General features: G+C 41.5%; 2 protein-coding genes across 6 annotated transcripts in view; one reads left to right on the forward strand and one right to left on the reverse strand.

Annotated features, from left to right (window-relative positions):
* Positions 1-13,510, forward strand: part of AIMP1 (aminoacyl tRNA synthetase complex interacting multifunctional protein 1) — a 106,257-nt gene extending 92,747 nt beyond the window's left edge. For all 5 annotated transcript variants that reach the window (XM_030190778.1, XM_030190777.1, XM_030190779.1 and 2 more), the window contains exon 7: positions 13,245-13,510. In XM_030190778.1, the coding sequence (XP_030046638.1) occupies positions 13,245-13,411 (167 nt within the window). In that variant the 3' untranslated portion in view covers positions 13,412-13,510. The remainder of the gene's footprint in view (positions 1-13,244) is intronic.
* Positions 13,511-15,315: 1,805 nt separating this feature from the next.
* GIMD1 (GIMAP family P-loop NTPase domain containing 1) lies at positions 15,316-25,154 on the reverse strand. Its single transcript, XM_030192517.1, has 2 exons — positions 24,768-25,154; positions 15,316-15,609 (listed from the first exon to the last, which is right to left on the reverse strand). Exons 1-2 carry the CDS (start codon positions 25,152-25,154, stop codon positions 15,349-15,351), a joined length of 648 nt encoding a protein of 215 aa, XP_030048377.1. The 3' UTR covers positions 15,316-15,348.
* Positions 25,155-25,408: the final 254 nt, after the last annotated feature.

Consider the following 25,408-nt stretch of genomic DNA (forward strand, 5'->3'; position numbering starts at 1 on the left):
GGAGCCTTTCAGGCAATGCATTCCAGAGTGTGGGGGCTACTCCGGAGAAGGCTCGCTTGCTGGTATGACATTGTGTAATGTCTTTTGGAGAGGGTGTAGTTAGTGAAAGTCCTTGGGAGGACCTTAGTGTCCTTGGCGGTATCTTCAAAACAGGAAGACATGAAGTATAGAGTGATTAAATGGAAGATAGGGAACTTGATTGGCCCATAAACTGCAGAGGTTACTAACATGAGCCAATTCTGAGTAACTCCAAGTTTCACAACTCTAGCAAACTAGTATGTCCACTGCCAACCTTAACAAAATGTTTAAGATAAGCTTCCAAACTCAGAATTGCTTCTTTGCATGTGCCAGCATTCTGAACACAGTCAAGTCTTGTGAGACAAGATGATTGATTGGAGCTTCAGAAACAGGCATTGGGACGTGTGAAAATGCTGAGAAATCAATAAGAGACTTAACTGTGGCAAAAAGGGCAGCAAGAGTTGTCTAGAAACATAACAGTATAAACACAGCATCATGGGGAGAAATCCTAGTGACAGAAAAGAGAAAACTGGGCAGACTGTGGCAAAAGGCAGGACGCTAGGCCACAGCAAGTTGCTACCAGCAGCAGCAAGTGCAGGCATCATGGAAAGCCATCTTGCTTTCTCCTTGGCCCAAGAGAGAACAATGGGAAACCGGAAAAGGAGATAATTAGATGTGAAACTGTTGACATTACAGATATGTGGTGATAAAAAAAGGCTACTTGACATATAGCCCAGCACTTCACACAGCACGCCAACTTCCTTTGCAACTCCTTCACCATCAACTTAAGCTCTGTCAATTCACAGCCCCAAGTCAGTATTTCAATTATAAATCTTTCAATACATATATTACTGGTGGTTATGGATCATTTCCATTCTACAGCAAGTTGAGAAAGTTTCATGCTGTGGTTGCTACATCAGTGAAGCTGAGAATTTACTGGAAATAGCCTGTAAAGTACATACGGCTGCACAGTATGATCTCTAGTATTATGTCCTAGTTAATATAAAATGTGATATCTTATTGTAGTGGCATGTTTTGAAAACTATATTTTCAGTTTTAAAAAATAAAGGAAAAAGAAGAACTGCAAATGTAACGGGTCCGAAAATCAGAAAACAAAAGACAAATTTGGTTCCAAAGGCAGGACAGCTTTTATTGCTAGCAATTGAACAGTACTGAGTAATCTCAGGATACTGCTCCCTGAGCGTCACCTGACACTCGTTCTTATACACTCTTATCAGTAGTCATGCGCAGTTACAGACAGAGGATCTTACACAGAACCCAGGAAACGAAACTTATCTTTGGCTTTGCACACAACCCTCTATTTCCAACACTGGTCTCTAGTCTATCCACAGTTATTTGGCATTGCATATACCATATAAGGCAATATACTGATAAGCAGCACAAGTTCCAGCTGGTTTCTGCAAAATCTAACTTCTAGTATAAACTGCAGCAAAACAGTAACTTATTTCAGTGTTCCAGCCCATTTACACAATACAGCCTCTATGCAGGGATCACGAGACTGCGCTGGCAGAGCCAGCTGCCCTAAATTGCTGACTACTACAATTTGTTATCTAGCTGCTGGTTAACAAATACATACTACTAGTAAAAGTCTAAACTGCACAGGTTTTGGTCTTAGTCTAGGCTCATTATATGTAAGGCACAAAAGGTCCAGTGCATTAATAAAGTATGGCTAAAAGGCCAAAAGCAGAGTTAGAGTCCATAAGTATAAGTCCATCAGTAGGCACAAAACACATGAGGTTGTTCTGGTAGTCAGTAGTATTCATAGTATTCGAGTAGTATCCGGCGTTCCACCCCTTCATTCCCCCCTTTTGATACTTGAACATCCATCTGATGGAGAGTATCATCTCCAGAAGCCCTGAAAGGGAAGAGAGAGACAAGAAGCATTAGCAGGGAGGCAAAAAGCGAGCCCTAAGCCCTTGCGCAGCCGTTGGTTGCTTCGCCGGGGTTGAGACGGAGGGCCCCTAGTGGAATCCCCCCCCCTTTGTATCCGGTCTTATGCTGACACAAGGGTACTGGCCCATTAAGTGACTCAGGAGGTGAAAGGTGCACGTCAGCCACAAGGTGCTTCATCGTCAGCTTCATCAGACTGGGGAATGGGGGAGTACATCTGGAGAGCCATAAGTTGGGCAGCAGCACGGCGGTCAGCGATGCTTTCCATGGTGGAGCGGAGACACCTGAAAACTAAGGGGAGAGACAAGGGTATTAATAAGCAGGACAACAAGAACAGGCCACCCATGACGAAGATACTCTTGAGGCTCTCAGAGGTCGGTAGCCAGTTGGTTAAAGAGGGATTGGTTAGCTCTCTCCACTGTTCCACTGCTCTGGGGTCTCCATGCACAATGTAAGGCGATAGGGTCCATCCGGCCTGTGTGGGCCCTGCAGTGCATTACAGCTACCTTCTTCGGTTTCCATACTGGAATGCACAGTGGCCATTACCTCTTCACAGTCGTGGAGTGGTGGTTCAGGGGCCGGGAGGAGGGTGGCAGGATTGAGGTTGGTCGTGTTCAGGATCCGCACCTCCGGATTTTCGCACAGGAGGGCTTGGTATTTGACCAATCGGGAGTTGGTCATCCATCTGGGTCCGTGGCTCTCGAGTAGGCCGCGGATGGTGTGGGGTTTAGTCACAAAAAGTGTTTGGCCAAACGTGAGTTTATTGGCCTCGTGTATCAGCAGACAGGCCGCCGCAACGCTTCGGAGACAGCCCGGCCATCCTCGTGCCATGTTGTCCATTCCCTTGGAGAGATATGCTACAGGGCGTTGCCAGGTGCCGACCAGTTGGGTGAGGACTCCAAGTGCCAATCCCTCCTTTTCGTCGATGAACAAGGGGAACGGCTTAGTCACATCTGGCAGTCCGAGCGCTGGTGGGGCCGCAAGGGCATCCTTAAGGTCCTGAAGGGCTTTCAGTTCGCTTTTCTCCCACCGGAGATCTTGGCCCTCGAGTTCAGGTCCTTTCAGTTTGGCGTACAAGTCTTGGGTCAGGACAGCAAAATTGATGATCCAAATGCGGCAATATCCAGCGGCTCCGAGGAGTGCCCGCAGTTCCTTCTTATTTGCAGGAGTGGGTTGGTTGCGGATAGCTTGGGTTCGAGGGGGTACCGAGACTCCGGGTTCCTTCTCGGAGGCGAAACCCCAGATACTCGACTTCGATCTCGCATATCTGGGCCTTTTTCTGGCTGGCTCGGTACCCCTGGGCTTCCAGGGTCTTCAAGAGGTAGAAGGTAGCTTCAGCACATTCGGTGAACGTTTCACGGGCCACCAACAGGTCGTCCACGTATTGAACGACCGGCCCATACTCGTCCTGATACGTCTTCAGGTCCTGAGCGAGTTGGTCGCTGAAGAGGGTGGGGGAGTTCTTGAATCCCTGGGGGAGTCGTGTCCAGGTAAACTGCTGCTTATTACCAGTCTGTAAGTCTTCCCACGTGAAGGCAAACAATTTCTGGCTGTCGGCGGCGAGGGGGATGGAGAAGAAGGCGTCCTTCAGATCAATGACACTGTACCACTTGGTCTGGGCTGGCACTTGGGCTAAAATGGAGTAAGGGTTCGGTACGAGAGCAACTATGTCGGCCACCTGGTTGTTGACCTTCCTTAAGTCTTGGACGGGCCTGTACTCGGGGATTCCTGACTTCTGGTAAATTTCAAGACTCCCTGTTGGGGGAGTTTCTGTAAATGCGGGGGTTTCTTCAGGGAGATGGATGAGGAGTAGGTTCAGGAGGATAGGGTTCTTGACAGGCTTTCTTGGCTGCCTCGTCCGCACGTCGGTTGCCCCGGGCTATGGAATCTGTCTTCCCTGTGTGGGCCCTACAGTGCATCACAGCGACTTTTCTTGGCTTCCACACAGCTTCAAGCAGGTGACAGATTTCAGGGGCATTTGCAGCCCGCTGTCAAGAACCTTCAGGCGAACACTACACAATCAACAGGTCACCAACGTACTGGACAACCGGTTCATATTTGATCTGGCACATCATCAGATCTCTGGCGGGTTGCTATGTCGAGCTGCATAGGGTATACTGTGTGTGTGGGTCTGGATGAACTTTAGGATCTTGTGTTTGCAACATGAGACAATACATGCGATCTTGGAACAATATCATACAGGAAACAATCAGTGGCTTCAGAGGCGTTAGTGATGATGCCTATACCAAGTAAGCAAAAAGAAATCATTACAATTGAGAATGTATAGCAATATTCCTATATGGACCACCAGTTTAAATGCTGGCCTAGAGTTTAGCAGTCTATCTAACAAAATGAGTTCAACCAAAATCCCCTTCCAGCATTGGTGCAACATTAACAGAGTTGTTTGGGGATATAAAGGTTACAATTCTAGAAAGTTCATTGCAGTAATAGGCAACAACCCTGAGAACAGAGGAGAATGCGGTGGCCAAGTCTGTTTCAGGAATGGTGGACAGCAGGCCTCAACACAGACTGGTGCCATCAGTGATCACAGTCAAATGATGTCACGTCCTGCCTGCCAACTAAGGTGAGAGGACAATTTGATGAACCTGAAAAACAAGAAAGAGGACTCCAAACGATACAGGGCCTCTATGTAGGCCTCAGGGCATAAATGATAATAATTCCCTCAATATCTGGTCAAACCCTTAACAAAATGCCATTAGCTTACTTCTATACTCAAATTTCATGCTTCTTTTGATAGGTAATACAGAATAAAATGAATTGCTATTCTGTGGCCTATCCCCAAACAGTATAGTCCTGTTGAAACACTCCCACATATATCCACTTCCACAACCCTTCTATCTGACTTACAAGTGTACTTTCATAGCACATAATCATGTACTCCTGCCATGTGGTTATTCACACTATTCACACAACTTGCACATTGGCAGTATATCTTTTACAAGCTTCAAACATCTCAGTAACCTTTCAATGACTGGGAACCTGCTTCCATCTTCTTCACAATGTGATTCATGGTACACCTCACCTCTCTGGACAACCTAGTTTAAGCGTCCAGCTAAAATCATGAGACATATGATTTATGGAGAAAAGTTAGAACAAGGATGATGTCAGCACGTAGGCAGGTGCCTAGAAATGTTCTATAGCAGCACAAAGCATTCTCATTCAAGGTACATTAACAACTTCTTAATCTGAACATTCAGCTAAATTCCTTTACCCTAGAGGGGGCAAGATCTCTGGAGTCACAATTGCCCAAGGTAAAGTAACACAGATATATTTATCACAAGCATGATGAATTAAACACATTAAGTAGTTTAGTAGACAAACGGTTCTTTGCATAAATCACATTATTAAAAACAAAAGTCTGTAATTGTGAGTCTTATCTGTCTGCCCTAGTCTAGACCGCAAGCTCCTCTGGGCAGGGACTGTCTTCTTTTTTTTTTTTTTTTTTTTCCTTTCTTTCTTTCCCAAAGCAACTTGTGCATGTAATACACACAAAGATCAGCAGAGGGAGCAAGTCATCAATAAAAGAAAGAAGAGTGACGTCATAAGCAAACAACTGAACACTGAAAATCCACATGAAACCTTATCTCTCTGAAATCTCAATTACCTGGGGTACAGAACATACACGTGGGATATTTCACCAGACAAACATTTATTGTACAAATCCTACTGAGGTATGTACAGAGCATAGGCAAGAAATAGTCTGCAAGTCTCATGAATAACTTAGGAATTTGCATCCCTCCTCTGCAGTGGAGGAAAACAAATTTAGTGCAATACAATTAAGCAGCTGTGATTTGCACTGCCTACGAGACTCATAAGGTTTGCATAAAAGGCAACTGCTCATGGCTACAGGCAGCTGATATGTCCCTGAAGAAAAGCACAAACTGGACCCTTTTTTTTTTTTTTTTTTTTTTTTTTTTCCGAATGCAGGGTTTGTTTAAACTGAATGTATCTGTGCAGAAGTGGGGAGGAAACAAGCTGCAACAAGCTCTCTCGGTAACTTTGACATAAGCTACAAATCTGAGTTTTAAAATCCAATGTTTTAGCTTTTGGGGTGTGGGATACCTTCTGTGGTTTTCTTTACATTCTTTAGGGACTATGGTCAGTAAATGAACACGATACCATAAATCTCACAGTAAATTACAACAGATGCACCGTGCTTTGAACCCAAGTGCAGCATGGAGCTGAAAATGCCATCATGCACCTTTCAGTAAATCACAAAGTTGAAAGTTAACATAGCGTGACAAAAACAGCTGGAGGAACATCAAGGCTGCATTCCTGAAGGGAGGCTTTATATTTAACCTCCGTAATACTATACCCATTAGACTTAAAGAAAAGCATGAATTGTCATACCCTTTTTAACAACCAGATTCAAGAAAGATAAACAACATTATCCCCAGCAACGAAATCCTGGTGCTGCATATACAAAGCTTGCACCGTCTGCTGTAGAATACATAGTTCTCCTGTTTCAGAGAAACAAAATCTTATCTCTCTATGAAAAAAACAACACGTCAAAACGTCATGACGTCGAGGGCGGAGCTATAACACTCGAGGGCCGAAATGCGAGGCAAACGCGAACCCCGAACAAGTAACGCGAGTAGCTCCGAGGGACGGAGGGAGGGGGCCCCTTGCTAGCGTCCGTTTCATTGCACTCAGAAACGGGCATTCTTTCCTAGTATCTTATAATAACTTCTAACATGATGCAACAGTTAAGTTCAAAGGCTCATATCACTCTGTTAACATGCACCCGGAGTAATTATTTCCTCGAGCCCACCCCCACCACCGGCTGTGGTCTTATGAGTGGGTCCCAAACCCTGGACTGCTTTTACGCTATAGCAGCCTGAGACAAAAAAACCTGCACTCCTCAGCTGCTGAACAGTTCATCTGGTTCTCAAGCACGTTATCTAAACACATTCCATTCTACGGCTCATGCAGCTCGTGTACACAAGGTCATGGAATCTGCAGTTCAGAGAAGCCTGAGAGTCTACATTTTCATACGCCACAAGAAACCTTCCCGTTCGCCGCTCGGTTTCGTCGTCGGAGCCTAGTGAGTTTCGGGACCTAGTCGTATACCAATAGTCCGTATTAGTCACTGGCTAAAAGAGGGTGATCACGCCTCTTCTTCGGTCCTTACTGGGCCGGTCACTACGTAGAGTATACTCGCCTGTCCGCCGGGGTCGCAGGCTGCGCCGTCGTACGCTTCTTTCTGAAATAGAAAAGGTGTCTTGCCGGAACCTCACAGCCCCACTTCCAGTCAGCCGGAATCAATCGGCCCTCTGCCGGGAGGTGAACACTGAAATCAGCGGTGGCCACTTATCATCTTCTCGGGAGGGGGTCGATGAGCCGACCTGGCTGCAGTGGGGAGGGGGAAGAATATAATCCATTTCCCTTTTGTTGTCCCTTCGTGGTCGCCAATGTAACGGGTCCGAAAATCAGAAAACAAAAGACAAATTTGGTTCCAAAGGCAGGACAGCTTTTATTGCTAGCAATTGAACAGTACTGAGTAATCTCAGGATACTGCTCCCTGAGCGTCACCTGACACTCGTTCTTATACACTCTTATCAGTAGTCATGCGCAGTTACAGACAGAGGATCTTACACAGAACCCAGGAAACGAAACTTATCTTTGGCTTTGCACACAACCCTCTATTTCCAACACTGGTCTCTAGTCTATCCACAGTTATTTGGCATTGCATATACCATATAAGGCAATATACTGATAAGCAGCACAAGTTCCAGCTGGTTTCTGCAAAATCTAACTTCTAGTATAAACTGCAGCAAAACAGTAACTTATTTCAGTGTTCCAGCCCATTTACACAATACAGCCTCTATGCAGGGATCACGAGACTGCGCTGGCAGAGCCAGCTGCCCTAAATTGCTGACTACTACAATTTGTTATCTAGCTGCTGGTTAACAAATACATACTACTAGTAAAAGTCTAAACTGCACAGGTTTTGGTCTTAGTCTAGGCTCATTATATGTAAGGCACAAAAGGTCCAGTGCATTAATAAAGTATGGCTAAAAGGCCAAAAGCAGAGTTAGAGTCCATAAGTATAAGTCCATCAGTAGGCACAAAACACATGAGGTTGTTCTGGTAGTCAGTAGTATTCATAGTATTCGAGTAGTATCCGGCGTTCCACCCCTTCACAAAGATATACAATTATAAGTATCGCTATGAAATAGGTCCAAATAATATGCTGTAAATGGTCTGGTTTCCAGTAATTTGTGCAACATGTGTAACTGCTGTATGTGGTCAGGAGGACAATCATGGATGATTGCCACTGTATGCAGCACTGAAGCACATTGAGGATAATTTTAAAAGCATTTTCTGCATGTAAAGAATGTTTTACACTTGGAAAATGGATAAAATTACATGGGATATACAGCAGACACACCTCAGTTGTTTTGTGTGTGTGTGTTGTTGTTTTTTTTTTTTTTTTTAAATACCTATATTATCTTAGTCTGAGCATAAGTATTCTGCTGGGGGGAGGAAGGGGTTATAGTTTGGGTAGAGCTGAATGGAGTTGTGACATATGCATGTATTTTATAAAATATGCTAATGTAATCTAATCTACTGTAACTTTTCTATATCATTTTCTCCTCAAAAGGGTCCAGGGCGGTTTACAAAAATATAAGAACTACAGAATTAAACAATAGAGTTAAAAATTATAAAAACAACTAAGCAGTCCTTTTAGCAAGCTGCGGTAAAAAAAAGGTCCTGAGGTAGCAGCGGGGACTGTTTTTGCTGCGCACCAGGGCCCTTTTTACCGCAGCGGGTGAAAAGCACCTAACAATGACATGGCCATGCGGTAAGATTATTCTTATGGGGGGGCACTTACCACCACCCATTGAGTAAGGGCTCCCATGGTAACCGTCAGGTTAGTGCCATGCTAGAAATTACAGAATTTTCATGACATATCAGTCTTCTTGGCACCAAAATTTAAGGCCCTGTTTGCTAAAGCTGTGTTATGGGCATGTTAGCATCTTTAACACACATTAACAGTGTACGCGCCTACAGTATCCCTATAGCCACCCACACGGTTAGCGTATGCTCTAATTGTAAGTGCATTAAAAACGCTAACGCGACTTAGTAAACAGGGCCCTTAGTTATTAACCACACACTTTTTTTTTTCCTTTGGGCTCTGAGATAAAGGTTTTAGGCATAGTTTTGGATGGTGATTTGACATTCGATAGATGCATTGCTCAACATTGTAGAAGAATCTTTTTATGTTTGAGACGATTATGATGTATTCGTCATTGTTTTGAATGTTTGCAATTTAAACTTCTAACTCGGGTTTTAATTCTTAGTTGGATTATTGTAATTCACTGTATGCAGGCTGTAGTTCTTTCCTTTAAAGAAACTGCTAACACTACGAAATACCGCCGTTGGATTAGTTTATTGTGCTGGGAGATTTGCTAGAGTAACTCCTCTTTTTGTTAAGAGCGCATTGGCTGCCTTTCCAAGCTAGGATCTCATTCAAAACTTTGTGTAATGATATTTAAAATATTCCATGTTTTTTTTTCAGTGTTGTATAATGCATTCATTGATTATCCGCTCTACTGTGAATCTGTTGGTAAAATTGACAGATCCAATGATGTTGCATTTTGCATCCCCTAACAGTACTTGAGTATTTTTAAAATGTCTTTTATCTATCTGTTAGCAAAGGCCTGGAATGGTTTTTCCTCATATCTTTTTTTTTTATTTTTTTATTTATTCATTTTCATCAAAAACACAAGAAAACATCTTGTTCGGAAAAGAACATAAAAAGGTATCATATAACATAACACTAAAGATTAAACAATCTAAAGGAAATAATTGCTACTCAAGTCCATAAACTGAAGATCCAAGATTCAGGAATACAAGGAGAATCTAATCAAATTATAAAAAATAACAGGATTTAGCTAGTACCATTGAGGTGTGTTACTTATATATTTAAGCGTTGTCCTTTTTACTCGAAGTTATAAGAGCAGATACATGCATAGGTTCTGTGAACACATATTTCTTTCCATCAAGTCTTACTATACACTTGCAGGGGTATCTTAAAAAAAAGGTACCCCCCAACTGCATTATTCCAGACTTCAGGAGCAAAAATTGTTTCCTCCGTTTTCTTGTCTCCTTAGAGACATCAGGAAATAATAATATCTTATAACCCAAAAAGGGTTTTTCTCTATTACGGAAGAAAAGACGGAAGATCCAACCCTTGTCCGGCAGCAAAGCAACGGTAGCAACCAAAGTTGCGGGCGTTGCCTGCTCGGAATCAGAGGTCTCAAGCAATAGTGATACATCTAATGGGGTTTCAGGAATTTGATTCAGCTCTTTTCCTGGGACATAATAAACAGAGGTAAATGGTGGTAAATTCTGATCTGTTACATTCAAAACATCTTGGAAATATCTCTTTAACATATCAAGAGGAGGTGTTGTCTGGATCCTGGGAAAGTTTACAAATCTTAAATTATGACTTTTGGTATAGTTATCAAATGTTTCCATCTTTTTCCGAAGATTAGCCAAGTCATTTATCATCAGAGGTTGTAATGTTTCCAATTTTTCAATTTTTTGCTCAGCCTTTTCAGCTTTATTGTCTATTTCTTTAGTTTTTCCCTCCAGTTGTCTCAAATCTTTCTCTAATAAATTTACTTTTGGAACAATCTCGTTTGTCTGTTTCAAAAAAGTTTGTCCCAGGGCAGAAACCAAGTCCCATAATTTATCCAAAGTAACCTCTTTTGGTTTAGTAATTAATTCTTTAGGCATTTCAAACCTTTCAGGAACCAACGCATGGAACTCTCTCTGTTCCTCGATACCTCTCCCCGCGTTCCACGAAGGCAGCATTTCTCCTGCTTGAGATAAAAATGAGCTCTCCACTCGATTTCCTTCCGGGTCCCTCACATCTTCGTTGGGAGACCCGATCGAGTCAGCAAGAAAGGAGCTTGCTCCAACCGGCTGGGGAGGCGGAGTCCGCATAGCGGGGCTAAGGGTGGTTTCCAAGCCAGGGGAGACCGAATCTCCTAACTCGCCGGACATCCCAACTGGCGGCGTCCCGCTTTCAAATGCAACACTCTGAGGTCGAACGAAGCGGTCAATTGGACCAGGTAAAGAGGGGGTAGCTAGCGGGGCTCTGGCTGCTACTCGCCCTCGTCGTTTAGGCATTGTAAGAACAAAGGTAAAGCGCGACTTGCAGCGCCTCAATGGACTGCGGCCATCTTGGATCCACTTCCCTTTCCTCATATCTTAAAGGTTCAAATGTTTGTTTGTTTATGTATGTATGTATGTATTTATTTATTTATAGTACATTTCTACCCCACATTTTCCCACACACGCAGGCACAATGTGGCTTACATAGGAGAATTAACAATGAAAATGGTAAGAGACAAGAATAGGCAAGGAAGGGGAAGGTGGCATAAACTGTGTTTTAGGAAATGTATAAAAACATGGGGTTTTTTTAATGGCATCTGCCATAATAATTAGTTTTCTGTGTTTATTTATTACATTTGTACCCCGCGCTTTCCCACACATTGCAGCTTACATAGTAAATACAATTACAATCACTAAGTCTTTAAAGGAGAATATTGTAAGTTGTAGTAAACGTAATGAAAGTAGGGGTAGTGAGTAAAGTGAGTTGAACAAGCCAGTGAAAAACAAGGTAGGATAGCAAAAGGAAAGGGATTGGGAAGGGTGAGGAAAGATAAAGGCATTGGATGGATAGGAAAAGATAAGGGCATAAGGAGATTGGGAAATATCATCTGAGGTATGGTAGTCATCAGGACCAAATATTAGGAGGAAGATTTTAAAGTTAAGTAGGGTCAGGCGGATAAGCTGTCTTGAAGAGATGGGTCTTCAGCATTTTCCTAAAGGGTAAATAATCATTGATTGTTCGGATGGATCTTGGCAAAGCGTTCCAAAGTTGGCTGCCCAGGAAGGAGAAACTTATGTTATGATGATAATATTGTATTCTCTTTTTTCATTTAGTTTGTGTACTCTGTTGATTATATTGTATTTTTCTGGGCTATTCCCAGTTTTCTTATTCTGTTATCTGCATTGAACTGACCAGGTATATGAAGAATACAAGCAAATGGTAATGTAATATAATATTTTGGAGGTTTTGTGAAGTTACAGTTTCTTTTATTTGCCAATATTCATCAGTACTCCCCCACTGTACCCTTGCCGAACCTGACTTGATTGCGTGCAAGGCAGACTGTTCCAGGATCAACAAAAGAGAAGGCAATTCAATGGGAGCTAAAACCAAGAACACTGAATGACAGGAAAAATCAGCTTGATTACACTTTTTCAGCTGAGGACCATTTTTATTTATTTTTTCTTAATACTATTGAGAAATGGTAGGGTACACGCATATAAAAAATCTCTGAATCGAAAAGCTCTCCCAAACATTCCTTACAAAGCGACAGAAAGAAAGACCTTGTTTCACATGGAGAATCTGTACTGTTAAACTCAAAAATAGAGCTGTACTTTCATCCATTGCAAAGAAATTCATAGAACAGTGCATCACTTGCCCCTGCAGCTAGTTAGATTGCAAAGTATAGGGACAGGTACAGCAGGATTTCTCATTTGTTCTCCAAGAAATATCATTTATTAGACTTAAAAAAAAACAATAAAACATTAATAAAAATTTGACCGGCAGGGCGGCTCATGAATTTAGAGCGCTCTTCGGGGTGAATTCCTTTAACCGGTGATACCCGAGAAAGGGTTTTGAAGAATGTATTATCTCCTGAGGACACCATATGGTGAAACACGACGTGTAGAGACTAGGATCTAAATCTGGTGAGAACTTCACTCAGCTGAAGTGAGGATCATTTGTTGATTGAATTTCAACTGCTTTCAAATACTGTATTTGGAATAATGCATGTTGGGAACAGCAGAGATTGATTAAACTGCATCCAGGAGGAAGGAAGGCTCACTTTTTATGAGTGCACCAGCCTTTTGTGAAGCAAAGCTGCTATTGCAGTCACGATAATGGGTTGCATTTTAGTGTGGACAAGCTGCATTGTTTATCTAGTTTCTAATTGTTACATTTTTTTTATTTGTGTCTTTTGACTATATGATTATCTGTTTCTGTGATTGGTAATAACAATACAAAAACAACCACAAAAGTGGAGAAACTGGATTCGCTAAGAGGATAACAAAATAATTATATTTTTACAAATTCTGGATTATAAGAACGTCACCAGGAACGCACCCTTAAGGTTATACATTTGAAAATGGATGGTTGGAGCTTATATAGTTTTGCACTTCTTTTCTCTATCTGTGTTTTTCTGTCCATTAATTGAGAGTTGATTGTCTTGCAGGGGAACCTGAGAAAGAGCTGAATCCCAAGAAGAAGATGTGGGAGCAAATCCAGCCTGACCTCCACACTAATGACGAGTGCATTGCTACCTACAAAGGCGTACCATTTGAGGTGGAGGGGAAAGGGGTTTGCAAGGCACAGACTATGTCCAAAAGCGGAATTAAATAAAACTGTTTTATTCTGTCATTACAGACAACTGTTTTGGACGAATTATGCTAAAAATATAGCGAGCACAATAAATATAGATCTTCCTTTCAGTCACATTCATTTCTGTTGCCCCCTCTTTTCAAAGCATTTATATTTATCTCGGTAACACTTTTGCAACTCTTTGATACTGATTTGTTGGCAATTGGGCTAGCTTGCTGGTGGTTCGTCGGAGCCGGCATTCCTTTTTCCATTATCGGCTGAGGCCGGCCATCTCTTAACCACGCCCTCATCCTGCCTTCAGTACACTGTCGACACGCCCCCTTGAACTTTGGCCAGCCCTACGACGGAAAGCAGTTGAAGCTGGCCAAAATCGGCTTTCGATTATACCGATTTGGCCGGGCTTAGGAGAAGGCCGGCCATCTCCCGATTTGTGTTGGAAGATGGCCGCCCTTCTCTTTCGAAAATAAGCAGGTTAGACTCTAGAGGGGCCTTTTAGAAAGAATGCCGTAGTCAGAATTGGTAAACCAAATAATACAATATATAATCCCCCACTGTACCACTGGTAGCAGTCAAACAATAAATAATACAAACCAGGGTTGTTAGAACTTTGCTAAGAAAATCAGGAAAACGTGGTAGAATATAGGTAGCTTTATGTGACCTCTTATAAACAAGACGTGTTATAAATATTTGTGTGAAAAGGAGAAATTCTCAGAGGTAAGACTCACCCAAGCGGGATGCCCACTCAAGGTTTATGGCTATCCCTAGAGGGTGGATGGGTTTCTCTATCATTGAAAATCTCCCATGTGTTTAAATAAACCACAATGAGCAGACCAGTGCTCACAATACATAAACATGATAATCACCACTAAAACAAATTAATTGTTTACCTATAAAGAAAGCAAAGCCAATTTTTAGAAACATATATATAAACTCTCCCATACACGTGTGCACTTACATCAGCATTCACCAACATTCACTCCTTCTAAAGCTGTATACTACTTTTTCATATTATAATGGCACATTCATTACTATATGATCACATTCATTTTACTGCAGGACAAGAAAAATATATATGAAGGATGTTACATTTATGCTCATATGTGTATCAAAAATAATTGTCCCTGCAGTATAAATAGTCAGTATCTAGTCAGAATTGGGGCATCCCACTGATAACTTCAAAAAATACCATCCATCTCACAGCCATTTTTGAACAGGAAAAATGTGGTTTCCTGTTCAAAAATACTTGAGAAAATCCGAAATGAACAGCCGTTTTCCAAAATAAAACATCCAAATTACGAACGCTAAAAAACCAGGGAGAAGAATGGCAGCATTTATCCAAAAATGGTCACACGTCCCTTCAGAGCAGAGGGGCAGCCTAGTGGTCAGTGCAGTACACTTTAATCCAGGGCACCCAGGTTCATATTCCACAGCAATTCTGTTATTTTAAATGGTGAGCCCTCCAGAGATGGGGAAATGTCTATTGTACCTGAATGTGCACCACCTCAGTAGCCCCCAGGCTTGTAGGTGTCTCCAATATTTAGATACAGTAAGTATATCTCTGTTTCTGGGGGGCTCACAATTTAGAGATAAAGAAAGAGAACTGAAGTTGGATTTGAACCTGATTCCCCTGGTTTACAGTCCACTGCATTGACCACTAGACTACCCTTCAGACCTGCTTGCTACTGTGTTCAGAATGTCCATGTTCTCAGGGAGCCTAGTTTCCCTTTCCTGTGTCACTCTCAGGGGTGAAGGAGGGGGACAGTATATCTTTGTAAAATGGCCGTTCTTGCCATCCTTACAGACGTGTGCTCCTGCATGTATTTTAGAAAACCACACTTCAGTAAAAGGGACCCTTAATGTGAGCTGAACATGCTGTTTGCAGACATAAAAGACATTTTTAATTTTTCCTTCTATTGTTCCGAACTGAAAGCGGGTGATCATTCCTCAAATAGGTTAGTTTATTCAAACTTAAGTACCTCATAACCATTTTGTCTTACAAAGTTCATAATCTTATTCATGATTATTGTTCTCTCTTGTGGGAGTGAATTTTCCTGAAAGTCTTTGAAAAGGTACCGATGATGCACAGAGTCAAGCAGAGCAATCAGTGCCTCCGAGGCTGTCTGCAAGTATTCTTCTTCTTTGAATCCTGCCTCTCTCACCTTATCCCCATGGCTAAAGATGATGGCAGTGAACCTCTTCCAGTCAGAACCAAGGAGATTCTGTTTTGAAAAAAAAAAAGTATGTTCTATTTTATTTATTTAAATGTCTTATATACTGCCTACAAACATGAACGCTATCAAAGCAGTGGTCATTCAGGTACAGTAATTCTCTATTTCATCTCACTGGTTTCATACATATGGCAAATATGGATTAAACAAGAATAATAATGGAAAAGATGAGCCCATATTAATGGTAACTGAATTCCATTACCTTGGGCCAAAGCAAAGGTAGTACTAACATCATAGGGACAATATATTTTCCATTGGCAAGCAAATTTGGCATCTGTCATGACACAGATTTTTAACTGTAGCTCTACCTGAAGAGAGGCTAATTAAAAACAATCTGAAGTCTGTTTAAACATGTATGCCTCCTCCCCCACCCCCCCCCCCCCCCCACCCCAATAAATAGAAACGGCTTCAGGTACAGGTTTGAAATTTTAGGGTTTAGGCAGGGATGAGTTTCTTGTCCATGTGGGGATTGGGTGTGGGAAAGGAAAGTGACTGAGATTGAGTGGGATGAAATACAGCGGCATACACTGCCTTGTAAAAGTCTTCACACCCTTGTACATCTTTCACAATATGCTATGTAGAATGCATTAAAGCAGGGGCATAGCCATGGGTGGGCCTGGGCCCGGGCACACCCAGTTTGGACTCAGGCCGCCCAGCAGCAGGTGCACTTTGACAGCACCAGCATGGAGGGAACTGGCAGAGCTTCCACAGTCCTACGTCACTCTTCAGTGGTTCTCGGTCTGCGGCAGCATTTCCTATATGCTACCTGCTGCTAACCCTTAAGCCTCCCTCCTGCCACGTCTTGCCCTCCTTTGTCACAACTTCCTATTTCTCTGTCTGCTTGGGACGCAGCAGAGGGGAGGCTTCCAGGTTAGGGGAAGGCAGTGTATGGGAATCATTGCCAGGCACCAGTTAAAGGAAGATGGAGAGTTGTGCGGTGGGTGGCGTGAGGGAAGGAATGAAGGAGAGATACTGTACAGGGGGGGAGAGGGAGAATTGTTGAATATGCGGTGGAAGGGAGAGATACAGCAAAGGGATGGAGAGGAGGGAGAAATACTGCATGGAGAGGGGAAAGGAGCGAGAAAGGAAGAAATGTTGGACATAAGGGTGAAGGGGAGGGACAGATGGTGCATGAGAGAAGAAGATGAAAATTTGATAGGTAGCTGAAAAGTAAAAAGGAGAAGGGTGAGAAAGAGGGTAAAATTTAAGTTGACAGGCAGAAAAGGAAAAAAAAAAGAGCGTATTCTATAAGCGGTGCCTAGATTTAGGTTGATTTCCTAGTGCCTAAAACTACACAGTTCCATTTACACTAACGAATGCATGGCATAAATCTCGGTGTATAGATTTAATAAACTAACACGGGTTAAATGTTTTAATTATTGGTCAATCTAGTTATCTATCACTTTATTATGACCTAATCACGTTTTATCCAAATCAATACTAAATATTATTACAAACACATTACTCTATTCAAATCAAACATAATCACTGGTTAATATTTCACAAACTACTTATACACTGACTGTGTTCTATTCCATCCCCCCTGATACTCAATATAGTTCTTCAAATGTTCATGACCTATTAGAAATATCAGATGACTTATCTTATCTTCGTTCCAAACGACGAAATGTTAAATGTTCCATCATAAAGTTCATAAATGAGTATCAATCACTAGTCCATTGATAAATAGAAAGAAGAATCCAAAATAGAAGTTCACAACATCTCCGGGGTGGGTCAATCTTCTACTGAAGCAAATGACTCCACTCAAACCGGATCCTTATATCAAATTTCCTTCACAGCGATTTTCAGTTTCAATCCACATTCATACATATATCCACAAATCTCAACACAGGCCGTGTTTCATTATAACTTCTTCAGGAGATCCAGCCACATCAGAGTACTGGGCTCACAACAATCTAATCGTGACGTTTCACGCTATCAGAAGGGATTTCCTGTTGTGATTCTTCTTTCTATTTATCAACGGACTAGTGATTGATACTCATTTATGAACTTTATGATGGAACATTTAACATTTCGTCGTTTGGAACGAAGATAAGATAAGTCATCTGATATTTCTAATAGGTCATGAACATTTGAAGAACTATATTGAGTATCAGGGGGGATGGAATAGAACACAGTCAGTGTATAAGTAGTTTGTGAAATATTAACCAGTGATTATGTTTGATTTGAATAAAGTAATGTGTTTGTAATAATATTTAGTATTGATTTGGATAAAAGGTGATTAGGTCATAATAAAGTGATATGTGTGTAGATTTAGGCGCAGATGGCTATATTCTATAACAGTGTATGTAAATTTCAGAACGCCCATGAAATTCCCATTTCCCCACCCATAACCATGCCGCTTTTTGCCTGTATGCATTAAGAGTTAAATGCACTATGTTGCAGAATATGCTTAGCGAATTGTGCACATAAAGTCTAATTATTGCCAATTAGTGCTCATTATTGCTTGTTAAGTGCTGTTATCAATGCTAATTAACTTGTTAAGCCAATTAAGATATGTGGCTGTTATAGAATATGCCTGGAATTTGGCCCAGATCTCTAGGTGCGTTATATAGAATCTGGGGGGAAATGTCCAGACAATAAAGATAGAAAAAAGCATTTTATTTTGAATATTTTAAGTGGAATATGTTAGCTTTAGGAAATGTGCAAAGCAAATGTCTTTGTGTTGAGTTCAGCAGAAAGGAAATGCATTTCTGTTTTTTTTTTCTAAATATTTTTATTTATAATTGATTATCCCTTGTTCTGTATTTGGTGAGTGTCTGTTGGTGTGATAGTAATGGCAGATGGGGAAATTGTAGGGGGAGGCAGGGAGGATAAGGGATCGGGGATAGGAGCTCTCCTATATTTTTTATTTTATGACCTGGGCCCTAGCATGTCTAACACTGGTCCTGACCCTTGCTGTATAGCTAATGGGGATCCCCAATCATCCCCAGCTGAGGACCTCTTCCAAAGATGGCCAAAACTCTCTTCTACCAAGCTCTGTAGTCGGCAACAGCATCCTTGAACCACCAACAACATGCTTATGTGTGAGGTGCTGGCATTAGTGACTGATGACATTGCTGCTGCTGTCTGCCAAGCTTGGTAAAAGGGAATTCTGGCCACCTTCAGAGAAAGTCTTCAGCTGACAGAGCTTGAGAGATCCTCATTAGCTAAAGTATTTGTACTCTGAGGTGGGGGTAGGGAGGGGCAGAGAAAATGTTTGCCCCACCCACTTTGGGTTCAGGCCCACCCAAAATTGGCTATCTGGCTATGCCACTGCATTCAAGTAAGATTTTGTTTCACTGATCTACACTTTTGAGTTCTAAGAACAATTGAAGAACTATTCAAGAAGTAGTTAAAGTTTGTTGATTGCATGTCTTTATACCCTTTGTCATTGCAAATCCAGAGAAGCTTCATTTCTAAAAACTGCTGTAACAAGCTTCATAATAAGTTGGAGCTGATCTGTGTCCTCCCATAGTAACTGAGCTGATTTTAATACCCCTGGATGAAAAATCAAGCGGTTTCTCTTCTCTAAAGTGAGTTTGAAGCAAAGGTCTAAACATGTTAGACATGTGAAAGATGGCACCAGAACTCAGGATAAAGTTACTAAAAAAATACAGATTACGGGGAGGCTCTAAGAAACTTTCAGTGCTATGAATATCCCTTGGGAAACGTCTAGTCCATCATTGCAAAGTGGAAACAGCGTGGTACCACCAAGACACTGCTTTGACTAGGCTGTCCCTCTGTGGCTGACAGGTTGCCATGGTTAGGGAAACTGAGGTTACTAGAAGGCCTAAAATGTCTTTAAATGAACTACAGTCTGCCTGAGAGAATGTTGACCATTCCAAAATTTCAAGATTACTCCACGGATATGACATGGAGGAAGCCATTACTGAAGAAAAGCCATATGAAGTGCCACATATTTTACAAAGAAACACCTGGGAGATATTGGGCACATGTAGGAAAAGGTTTTGTGGTCTGATGAGACTGAAGTGGAACTTTTTGGTCTCAATATTAAACAATATGTTGGGTGTAAAACAAACACTGTATATTACCCTGCTAACTACATCCCTACAGTAAGGCTTGGTGGTGGCAGCAGCATTATGTTGTGGGGATGCAATCTAGCCTAAAGACAGGAAGGCTCGTAAAAATCAAGGGACTGATGGAGGTGATGAAGTACAAACAGATACTAGAAGAAAACATGCTATAGACTAGGGACTGGGGAGAAACACTTTTCAGCAGATCAAAAGTCCGACACACAAAACAAATGAAAAAAGTAGCTCAGCAAGAAGAAAGTGAATGTTCTTGAGTGCTCCAGATCTGAATATTATAGAAAATCTGGCCAAGACTTGAGAACTGTAGTTCACAGACAATCCCCAGCTAACTTGAAATTGCTTGAGCTATTCTGCTAAGGGAAATGGGCAGCAACTGTTCCATCCCACTGTTCACAGTTGACAGACACTTACCCTAAATGACTCAAGGCTGTTATTGCTGCAAAAGGGGCTTCAACCAAGTATTTATTTATTTATTTGTACTTCTTTTATTTATTGGAGTTTATTACCGCCTTTATGAAGAATTCAAGGATGCAGTCAAGACTTTTTGGTAATTTCTATAATTGTTCTTTGACAGTGAACGTGTAGAGTTTGCAGTGCAAGTCAGTAAAACAAACTTCTCTTTTTAATGCATTCTGTACTGCATTTGTTTAGACATCAGAATGTGAAAAGTGTATAAGGGTGTGATGATTATAAAGCAATCTATAGAAGAAATTGTTAGCTGTTAATAGATCTAAATCCATTTATAACACAGCTTCTAAAGAGTTACAGAAACATATTTATTTTGTGTTTATTGATTGATTTTTGTATTACTTCCCCCATTAAATAAAATTCCCATTGTAGTGTGCATTTATTTATTACATACTTACATGGTGGTGCCAAGGAGATGTACAATTTTTAAAAAATGTCAATAAAAATACTTTCATAAACAAAAACCTGTCCCCACCTGCCAATTCCTCTGTACCAATCACATTGCCATACGCAACGGAATACATCTTACTTGAGATCCCTGTGTTAAAACCCAACTTGTCCTGCCCACAAAGCCACCTGTCACTACAAGATATCTGCTACATCACAAATCCACTAAATGCCATTCCCTCTCAGGGAAAAGGCAGTAAGAGCTCATTCCATAAAGAAAAGTTGCTACTGAAAAAAAAACAAACCCTCTTGCTCTTAGCTGACTTCTGCTTACCTCTGGAGGCAACAGAAAGCTGATCTCTCTGACACTGAATGTATGAAACAAGTTTGGCCTTAAAGGATACAACAATAAAACATCAGCAATACCTACATTATTTGCAAATCTAACTTATGCATATTATTAGGAATATTCTGAAATCGAGACTTACTGTGTTATAAGAACTGGGTTGAAAAACAGTGGTCTATCCTTAGTTTAATTCTTTGACAGCCAGAATGGTTAAGGAAAGAAAAGTTCTGGAATATTTCAGTTATTTCTCTTTGGGAAAATGAGCAGTTTAATGCATTTTATTTCAACTGCCAACATCATTTTTCCTTCTTTTCTTTAGTAGTTATCTAGTATTGCCACGTTACTAAATTTTGTATTGTGGGGTCAATGAGCTGCTCAATTATGAGAGGAAGAATGATTATAACTGGCAGGAGGCTATTGTGATTTTGAGTGCTTCAGGGTGTTGGAGGGTTTGATGTGCTCTGGGTACAATTAGTTCCACTATAAATGGTGCTCAGAATTTGCAGTCATCTCAAGACCCCCACCAGCTGCCCTGCCCCATTTATTTGTGGTTAATGAAATCATTGCATTTGGGATACTAGGAAAAGTATTTAAAAAAAAAAACCCCAGCCAACCATTACATCAACTTTGAGCAACACTTTTAATCATGAAAAAGAACTGGCCTAGTGATGCTTTTCATTTAACTGTTACCCCTCTGCTTTCTCATTAAGGGATCCTTTCACTAAGCCATGGCAAAAAGTGGCCTGCAGTAGTGTGGGTGCATGTTTTTGGCTTGCATCGAGCCAGTTTTTATTGCGTCTGGGGAAAAAGGATTTTTTTTCAATGGGTCGGGAAAAGGGCCTGCGGTAAAACTGAAATCAGCGCACACCTATTTACTGCCTGAGTCCTTAATGCCACCCATTGCTCTAGCACTAAGGGATCTGCCGATTAATGCCGGAAACATTGAGCGTGGTAGTGAATTTTAAAAATAATTTGCCCCGGCGGTATAGGCGCATGCCAAATCTGAAATTACTGCCAGGGGGTGTGCTAGCCTTTGTAAAAGGGCCCCTGAATGTAATAACTGAGGCGGTCATTTTTGAACAGGTGAGTGTAAGACAGAGGAGTTGTTTGAAGACCTTACTGAGCTGTGGTCTCCCATCCAGAGCTGACTGTATGCATATTGTCGCCCCTAAGTTGTAACATTTAAGAGCCCCCTTCTCTTTGATTAAGAGGGAAGTAAATTTTAGATTTAATCATTTTCCTTGCTAGTGAAGTGTTCAAACATTGAGTGAAGAGTGTATCCATTTGTGAAAAGAAAGTGTTTTGTCAAATACGACACCTAGAATTTTGACAAACTCTTTGAGAGGGGATATCGATTCCATGAATGCAATGTATGACAGATGGGGTTGAATGGGAGGACAAAATGATTACATCAGATTTAGAGGGGTTTAGCTTCATGTGATTTGCCACCAATCCACTGTCTTATGAAATTTGACAGAAATCATGGTCATAGAATGAGGAGAGTGGGAGTCCAGTGCTGTGAAAATTTGTATGTCATCATTGTACATGAATAAAGAGAGTTTGAGAGACTGGATTAATAGGGCAAGCACAGAGAGGAAACATTAAAGCGTATTGGTCCAAGGATTGAACCCTTAAGAATGCCAGAGATAAGCAGCTTAGGGTCAGAGGAAGCAGAAGAGCGATGAACTAAGAAAGATCTGTTCGTGAGGTATGACTAGAACCAAGAAAGTGCAGTACCACACATCGTGCTGCAGGAGGAGGGAGTGGTTCACCAGGTGAAGGCTACAGGTAAACCAAATGTAACAAGGAGAGCATCTCGACCAGTATTCAGAATGAGTCTGATGCCATTTGTGAGCAAGAGGAGAGAATGTTCTATAGAATGGTGGCAATGAAAGCCTGATTGTTGAGGGTAGAGAGTGTTTGTTTTGTTGAGAAGTCCACTAATCCTTCAGCCACAAGTTTTTCTACCACCTTCAAGATAAAGGGAGTTGGGAGGTGATGTGGAAATTTAGAGGAGAGATCACCTTTAGGATCTTTACTTTGAGGGCAGATGCTGCTTTCCAAGCATCAGGGAAGATTCTGAGGGATAGACTTGTGGTTACCTTAGAACATAAGAACAAAAATTTAGCCATACTGGGTCAGACCAAAGGTCCATCCAGCCCAGTATCCTGCTTCCAACAGTGGCCAATCCAGGTCACAAGTACCTGACAGAAACTCAAGTAGTAGCAACATTCTATGCTACCAATCTCAGGGCAAGCAGTGGCTTCCCCCATCTCAATAACAGACTATGGACTTTTCCTCCAGGAACTTGTCCAAACCTTTTTTAAACACAGATACGCTAACTTCTGTTACTACATCCTCTGGCAGCGAGTAAAACTTGGTGTAAATGCCATCACCTAAATTAGGTGCAGACCGGATGTATTCTATAACAATGAGCATAGATTTTATAAATGCCCATGATCCATTCATTCCATACTCATGGCCACACCCCATTTTGAACTATGTGACTTTATAATTTACGCGCATCACATTATAGAATATGATTGGACAGTTGTACACACAAATTCTAATTAATGCCAATTAGTGTTAATTGCTTGTTAATTGGTAATTATCTACCCCGATTGGCTTAACTAATTAAGTTGCACTGCAAATCCAGAATATGACTGGATTTGCGCACGCAACTTAGTTTGCGCTATATAGAATCCAGGGGATAGTGGTTTGTGCTATATTATGTAATATTACTGTGATTGTATTAAACTGGGATTGTAAGTTTTATATGTTGTAAACAACAATAAACAACAATGGACCCCTTTGGGGGAAATACTGCGGTATATAAGAAATGTATTGATATTAGTGCAAGCTAAATGATAAAGATGTCCATTATTTTCCTATGGGCATCGTATTATTTAGCATACACTAGTCATTAGCGTGCACTAAATCTGTTAGCACACCTTAGAAAAAGGACCCTATAGTGTGCTAATGCAAAGGGGGCATACACATGGGCAGATAATGGGTGAGATATCGGTGGGGCTACCAGTTACACACATTACAGGATATTGTAAATTACACACAGCCCTGCTGAATTCAGGCGCCTGCAGTTATGCCAGATCAGTGGCTACTTTAACTGTTAGTCATGCTGATACCAGATTATGCTAGTAGGATCATACCAAGCCAGAATCGCACCCTGTATGACATGCCCCCTATGCCCACTCCCTTCTTACTGTACCGTGTTGAGTCATTGTATTGTGTGGTAATCATTGTCTGAAACCTGTGTGTCTCCTTGAATAAAGGACTTTATACAGTGGATCACCCAGCTTGTCATATACATATTGATAACACACGGTTTACAAAACCACAAAATACATAAAGCCAATAAAACATAAATAAAACAAACAGCCTGCAGAAAAGTAATCACTCCATCTACACCTGCTCAGAAATCATGTAACAAGCACAGGTATTGACAACATTAAGATCACCTTCACTATTTCAAAGGGGTAGCTGTGGAACAAAAATGACAAGAGGAAGGTGACAGCTTATAGACTAAGCAATTTATTGAGGCCTGAACTTTCAAGGGCCAGAGTCTGATAAAGTGAATGCTGGTCCTTGACTGCTCATGCTTTAATAAATGGATTAGTCTGAAAGGTGCTAACTGCCTCTTCACCACTGAAATTACTGTTGTCAGTCTGAACAGAATGTCAACATCTGCTCAGGCATACAGACAGAATTTCCTTTTCAACCTTCCAGAGAAGGGGTTAAGCACACTGGTAAGGGAGTATGGGGAAGTCGGTTGGCACAGCCTTTATGTTTCAAGTACCTGTTCTGTGGTTAAATGGAGGGTTTTGGTTTTAGTGTTGTCAGCAAGAAAAGAAACAGGTTTTGTTATTGATTGTTACCTCAGCCAGCTGCACTATGTGGCAGCGTTCCTCCTCACAGAGTGGCAAGTCAGCTCTCAGAACAAGCAGCGCCATATGGAGCCCCTCCTGAAAATGTTGCACCAGCGCCTCTCTGATAGTCCTGGCCACTGCCTTCTTGCCTAGGCTGCTGTGTGGAAAGCCTGGTGTATCTACCACATGCACTTGCAGGCACAGCTCCTTACCCAGCCGGCGCCCAAAGTTTTGCATACGGCAACGGCAGGAACGGCACACCTGGGTCACAGAGCGTGCAGAGAGATGACTGTCAAATTCAATGCTGCCCAGTAGACTGTTTCCCACTGCACTCTTCCCACTCTGTGTCCTTCCCAGTAAGAGGAGGTTGATGGTGATTTCATTGTCCTTGGACATTCTTGTCTTTTATGATCTCAGATCCTGCATATGAAGTTTAAGAGATGTAAATATAATTTCAATACATATCCACTGGCACAGTAACTCAACAATACAAGAAATATATTGCAGTGTAAGCCAACTATGGAAATCATTTCTGGAAAAGAGTGGGAAGAAGGGAATTCCTGTTCTGAGAGCTGAAGGCTTTTGTGGATAAGTATAGTATGAAGGAATACAATTTTAATTACATTTTAAATTATTTAAGGGTCCTTTTA

This window comes from Microcaecilia unicolor, chromosome 2 (assembly GCF_901765095.1).
Source record: "Microcaecilia unicolor chromosome 2, aMicUni1.1, whole genome shotgun sequence".
Taxonomy (NCBI): domain Eukaryota; kingdom Metazoa; phylum Chordata; class Amphibia; order Gymnophiona; family Siphonopidae; genus Microcaecilia; species Microcaecilia unicolor.